This window comes from Heliangelus exortis, chromosome 4 (assembly GCF_036169615.1).
Source record: "Heliangelus exortis chromosome 4, bHelExo1.hap1, whole genome shotgun sequence".
NCBI lineage: Eukaryota > Metazoa > Chordata > Aves > Apodiformes > Trochilidae > Heliangelus > Heliangelus exortis.
Window position 1 is genome coordinate 18,115,406 of NC_092425.1, and position 6,000 is coordinate 18,121,405.

At 41.6% G+C, this 6,000-nt stretch overlaps 1 protein-coding gene across 2 annotated transcripts in view; it reads right to left on the reverse strand.

The window, feature by feature from the left end:
* Positions 1 to 4,673, reverse strand: part of GLRA3 (glycine receptor alpha 3) — an 82,526-nt gene extending 77,853 nt beyond the window's left edge. Inside the window, exon 1 of one of the 2 annotated variants that reach the window (XM_071743197.1) lies at positions 4,175 to 4,673. In XM_071743197.1, the coding sequence (XP_071599298.1) occupies positions 4,175 to 4,293 (119 nt within the window). In that variant the 5' untranslated portion in view covers positions 4,294 to 4,673. The remainder of the gene's footprint in view (positions 1 to 4,174) is intronic. The other variant, XM_071743199.1, reaches the window with a different exon arrangement.
* Positions 4,674 to 6,000: the final 1,327 nt, after the last annotated feature.

Consider the following 6,000-nt stretch of genomic DNA (forward strand, 5'->3'; position numbering starts at 1 on the left):
CTCAGCCTTGCGCCTTCCTAATTCTGATCCTGAGCCTGATCTGCTGACCTGACTTTCTGGCTTGTCCTTGGGCCTCCCTCATAACTCCCAACTTTGCCTGGGAAGCTGAACTCTTTGGACTGGATCTGCTTTACTCCTGCAGAGGTGCTATGGGGCTGCAAACTTTGTTGGCAGGACCCTGGTCTTGTCTTCTTTGCTGCGAGTCTAAACTCCCACTCATCCTTCCTTCTCTTGCTGCTCCCTGACACGTATCAAAACTTTTCTATTAGGACCTGGAGTCTGTCAACTGATTTTTCCCACAGAAACTATCTTTTCAAATTGAGTCAGGACTGTCAAAGAAAGGTACTGTGCCCTCATCATGAATTGCTGCATTTTCTTTCAGACACAACTTTATTCATATCCTCATTTTAAAAGACACTTTTATTTCCTGAATATTATTGTAGGTATAATTCCTGACATACTAACAATCTACAGAAGTCTCATCAGAACATTGGAAATCTTTATTTTCAAAGCTGTTTGTGGTGATATGTCAGATTGAATATTTTTTAGATGTGTTTTTTTTTTTCTCTTTCATTATCTGGAGGAACTAATGCTGGCTTAAAGGATACTTCTGCTTCTTAAAGCTGTTCATTTGAAATCAATTTGCAATGCAATGCCGGAATAATTTCAAAATCAGTTAACTGTGAGCTCAGACATGCCCCAGAGTTAGGTTGCATGGAGGTCTTTTCCACAAGAATCTGGTTTCTAAGTGCAATTAGCTGTCTCCATCATATTGCTTCCTTCAATACATGGCCAATGGGGCAGTGATTAGAACAGGAAAGGGAAGAAGCAGCAGTGTAATCCTAACATGGCTCTTGGTCTATGCTAATATAGACAACTAAAGAAATATCATATAGGGAGAATCTGTTTTGCATTTCCATAGTTCCATCTACCTTTTCATCCTGTGCTTTCCCCAGATATGTGTCTACCTAAAAATGCCTATGCTAGAACCTTTAAGGAGGAAGCAGAATTCGCGGCAAGTTCCTGAGAGTGTGGATCTAATGGAGCTGTGATGGTGCTCTTGCAAATTCAAGAGCTGTTGCAAAACTGTTTGATTTACAAACATGATCTTCATCTTGACTGAACAAATACGATCTTTCTTTTGGTGTGGCCTCTTGGAATCCAGGCAAATCCAGAGGAATTTTTGTTAACACTATTACTTTAATGAAAACTCTGAAATAATCAGAGATTATTATAACTTCAAACCATACGTTAGAATTGTTTATTTTCTTTCTTCGGCAGTGAATTACTGATATTTTTAATCTCCGTTAATTATTTTCCCTAGATTTTACCCTCAATTTTACATCTCTAGCCTCTTCTTAATATCACACTGGGATATGGCCTGGCAGTCATTAATAAATAATATTTTTTTATTTTATGTCTGGTGCATATAGCTTTTCTCCCAGTCCTCAAAAATACCACTGAAAACATAACAGAGTGCTGCATGTTTAAACTCTTGGTTTCATGTCTAAAATCTATTAATATATTAACTTTAATTACATTACTAATCTAACACATAGCAGTACAAACATGCACAATATTATGAAAAAATATTAACAGCATTTTACTCTCTCTGAAATTCCATTCAGAAATCAAATTAATAAATAGATCGTACTATGACCAATATATATCTTGTTTCAGTGATTTCAATTTGAATAGCCTTTAGATGTGGGGTGAAAAATAAGGTGCAGTTTTCTCTTGTGAAGCATGCCAGGCCAGAGACTTTGCTCAGTAAAGTAACAAGTCTGTAACTTCATACTGAAAAAATACTTCTTTCTTTCATTTGAAAATAAAAAATAAGAATCTATCTTCATAGACATTAAACAGCCTCAGGGCTATTGGACAGGTATGGGAAGTGTTTCCTGTTTGGTTCCTTCAGTCTTCCCACACAGACTTGAGTGCTTGCTAATGAAGAGCAGGAAAATTAATGCACTGTGTAAAACAGTATGGATTGTTCCTTTTTTTTTTTTTTTTTTTTTTTCAATGTCTGAGCAAGCAGAACAGTTTAGGTGTGGTTGTTCCTAGAAATTTGTAGGACACTCATCCTCTCATTAAGGAGTTATACAGGTGTTAAGGCAGGAGTCTCTGTGTCTTACGGAGAGTAGAAGCAACATCCTATGGAAGCAGCATCTTACTATTCCCTGTTTTCTTCACACTAATGTAAATAATGTTTAAGCTGGAAAAGAACTAGAATTATGGCCACAGGAAACTTGGGAATTTTATAGGTTTTAGTATTTTAACTTATTTATTTATTTTCTTAAAAACAAACAAACAAAGAAAGAAAAACCAAACCAAAATCTTTTTCCACTTTAAAGAATGGAGAAGACTCCTGTGTGTCTTGATGAAGTGATCCAGGTTTCTCAGGTATTAGTGCTAGACCTAGAGTCACCAGCTGTCTCTATATTGACATATACATTGATTCTGAGAAGCTTTCTGAGATCTTTTTCAGATTATACAGACTTTGTGCACAGTAACCATTTTCGTTATGGCAAAATGACAGTTTAAGAGCAGAAAACTATAGCAATACAGCAGTTATTTAAACACTGAAGGTATTAATTTGAATTTATGTATAATAAGATGCCTGTATACATTTTGAAACAACTAAATATAGGGCCAGAATTATAGGATGGAAACTACCTGTATGGTTTCCAAAATGTAATTTTTCACTTTTCTTCCCTTGGAATATAGTGTTCTTTTATATCATTAAAATAAAGAATGAATTATTCTATACTAGGATGGTATTTAAATAATATATACAGGAAAAAATAAGTATGTTCTATATATATGTATATTGAAATAGAATAACAATGGCACAGTAGTGCTTGTATTGCCTATACTACACAGAGGTTCAGTCATCTGCATATACCTGATGCAACTGAAAAATTTAAATTGCAGTATGTGCATTCACTCTTTTCTCCCAATGTCAATTAATCCCATATTACGTGACCCACTTCTGTAAAATCTCTTTCTTTGGCACAATTACAGGAAAAAAAAATCACATTGTAAACTATTTACATATGTTGATTTAAAAGAAAAAAAAAGTGATAAACTTCAAAAAGGAAAGATGTGTTGTGAACCTGTGAGCACCTGTGAAATGTACTATCATTGTGGGGCACTACATGTTAGTGTTTTAACTTTATAGTTACGAATCAGTTATATCTAGAATCCTCTGGATTACCTCTGGAGAATCACTTTTCCAATTTAAGTTTCCTTTTTCATCTTTGTCAAGCAACAATGTGATTCTTAAAGAACTCTGGCATTGTCATGTTATATGTCCTAGTGTATTTATTGTGATACAGAGCTAGAACTTTTGTTGATAACAAGCTTGTCTAACTCTGCATCAGCCATGAATACATGATGACACTGAAGTCTGCTTCTTTACCTACCTGATTTTTCTTTTTTTATATTTTCCTCTCACAGAGGATTTGAGTTTATTTAGGCTGCTATCACCACATTTTCAGAGCTATGTATTAAAAAAAAAAAATAATTGCATTGAAATCATTACTTACATTAGCAAGAAAATGTGTGCTGGAGAGAAAGCCATATGAATCTCCATCTTCTGTTCAGGTCATAATTTACAGATATGTCTCTATCTTTCATAATAGAAATCCTTGATTGCCAGTGGTACACCCAACAGTTTCCTTCTTGAAAGAAATTGTCTAGACTGTATCCTCTGTTCACTCAGCTTTCATTTTTACTGTTTCTAATTTAATGCAATCCCTGATTTTCCTTTTACTGAAATGAGCAGGTGGTAATAATTGTCTGTATTTTCCCAATTCAGGTTATCTTCTGTAACTTTTACGTAGAGCCAGTTTGCACCTGAAGAATTCTTAAGATCATTGGCATTATATTTCCTGCTAAAAACAGTGACAAAACTCGGAACAAAAAGGGAAACCCTAATTGCAAACAGGTGAGGGAAACGCACAGCTTTCAGCATGCAAAATGCGAAACCAAATTCTGGGTAATGCAACGTTACGAAGTCTCCCGTGAGGCAGGGACCCTACGCATTGAGTTTCCATGCCCCCAGCCTCGCTGCCCGAGGCGGTGAGGAGGGCAGTGACTGCAGCCGCTCTTTTTGCGAGTCCCGGGCTTTTCGGCTGCCCGAGAAAATCAGCGCGGGGGGGAAACAACTCACCTGAGCAGTACCGCGGCTTCCCACAGATAAAATCCCGATATAACGACGCGGAGGTGCCCGATCCGAGCCATGCTGCTCGGACGAGCCGCGGAGCACTGAAGCGCTCCTGACCGAGGCATCGGGGGGGGCTCCGCCGGTCGGCGCGGACGGGCAAGGGCGGGAGGTTCCCCAGCACCCTGGAGAGCTCCGGCGGCTCCGCGCCCTCCGCCCGCCTAGCGCCCGGCGGCTCCCCGCGCCCTCCCGCTGGGCCCCGCCGCTCCGGCTCCGCCGCGCCGCATCGCCGCCGAGCCGAGCGGGAGCCGAATCCCAGACGCGGCGGGGGAGGTGGCGGCGGTAGCCCGCCTCACCGCCCGCCTGCCCTCGGCTCCTGCCAGCAGCCGGCACCCCGCCGTCGGCCGCATCCCGGGCGCGGGGGGCGCCGCGGCCCCGGCGGCGGCGGGGCGGGCGGGGAGGCAGGGAGGGGGCCGTCCCTGACCGCCCCCCGGGGAGCGCGCTGCCGCCGCGGAGACCGGCGGGGCGGGACCGGGGACGACGGCTGGGAGCGGGCGCCCTGGAGGGGCTGCCCCTGGAAGGGCGGGTGCTCAGGTGTAGGGCTCAGATGGGGTCCGTGGCTGCTGATTACGCTCGGAACGACCCCCGGCTGAGCGCGGCTCTTCCTGCTGTGGGGTGATGCCTGCACAGGACAGCCATGGCTCCAGAACTGGGGTGAAAACTCAGAGACTTGGGTCTCGGAAAGGATGGGGAAAAGAGGGGTGTGGGGTATTCTGTTTTGCCTGTGGGGCTGGTGGTATGCTTTTTCTTAGGAAATTGGGGAGAACAACCCACCTTAATAGTTTGTTATATTCATTCTGTTCTTTAAAAAACGTGCAGTGGTGAAGAAAGAACACAGTAAAACTATATCCTGTTCTATTGCACATTTCAGTAAAGGGAGATGACTTGGTGCCATGAGGTGGGCTAACAGGGAAATCCAGAGAATTTGAAAGTTTGGTTGGGGAGGAGGGTGGAAGGGATTATGGGAAGAAGTAAGGGAAAGAAAGAGAGAAAGAGAAAAGGTATTCAGAATACGATGGAAGAACCAAGAATGAGCATACAAGTACAGCTGACAGTAAGAAAGTTTGGAGATAACAGAGATTGTTAGGGAAACCAAACATCTCATGCATGCCAGATGTTGCTTGCATTAGAAAGGGTCAAGGATTTTTGAGTGGATATTGAGAAATATAGGTTGACAAATTCTTGTGGGAATCTGTGCATCATACACAAGTAAAAATAAAGATATGTGAGGAAGGACTATACGTGGAGAGGAACAGAAGAGAAAAATATCTCTGAGATTGTAGAGTAGGGATACTCTCTGTGAGTCTTAAAAGGCAATAGCCTTTGAACACCTACATCATGTCTGGGAGAGTCAGTGGAAAGGGAAGTATGGGAACAGGTCAGGGACAGAACTTTGCAATAATCAAATGTATCTGGGTGGGCATATACCCCTCTATATGTTTGCCTATAATCTGCTGGCTTGATTTTTCCTGCAGTCACCAATTTGTGTTAGAGAGCAGGCTGCAGTACTTGTGCAGCTCCACGAGTTGCACAACCCACATGATTATCACAGGTCAGGGTCTTATTTAAACTATTAAAAAGCCATTGAAATATCAGGTGTTGAAAAAGGAGGCAGATGTGGGAAAAGGTAAAGACTCAGTGAAATTAAGATACAATAAGAAAATTAAAAGAAAATGAGATTTTGGGGAAGTATAATAAATGCATTACAGAAAAAGGAAGACTGGAAGACAGTGAAATATAGAACAAGATTGGTTTCCATTTCCACCATATCTTTA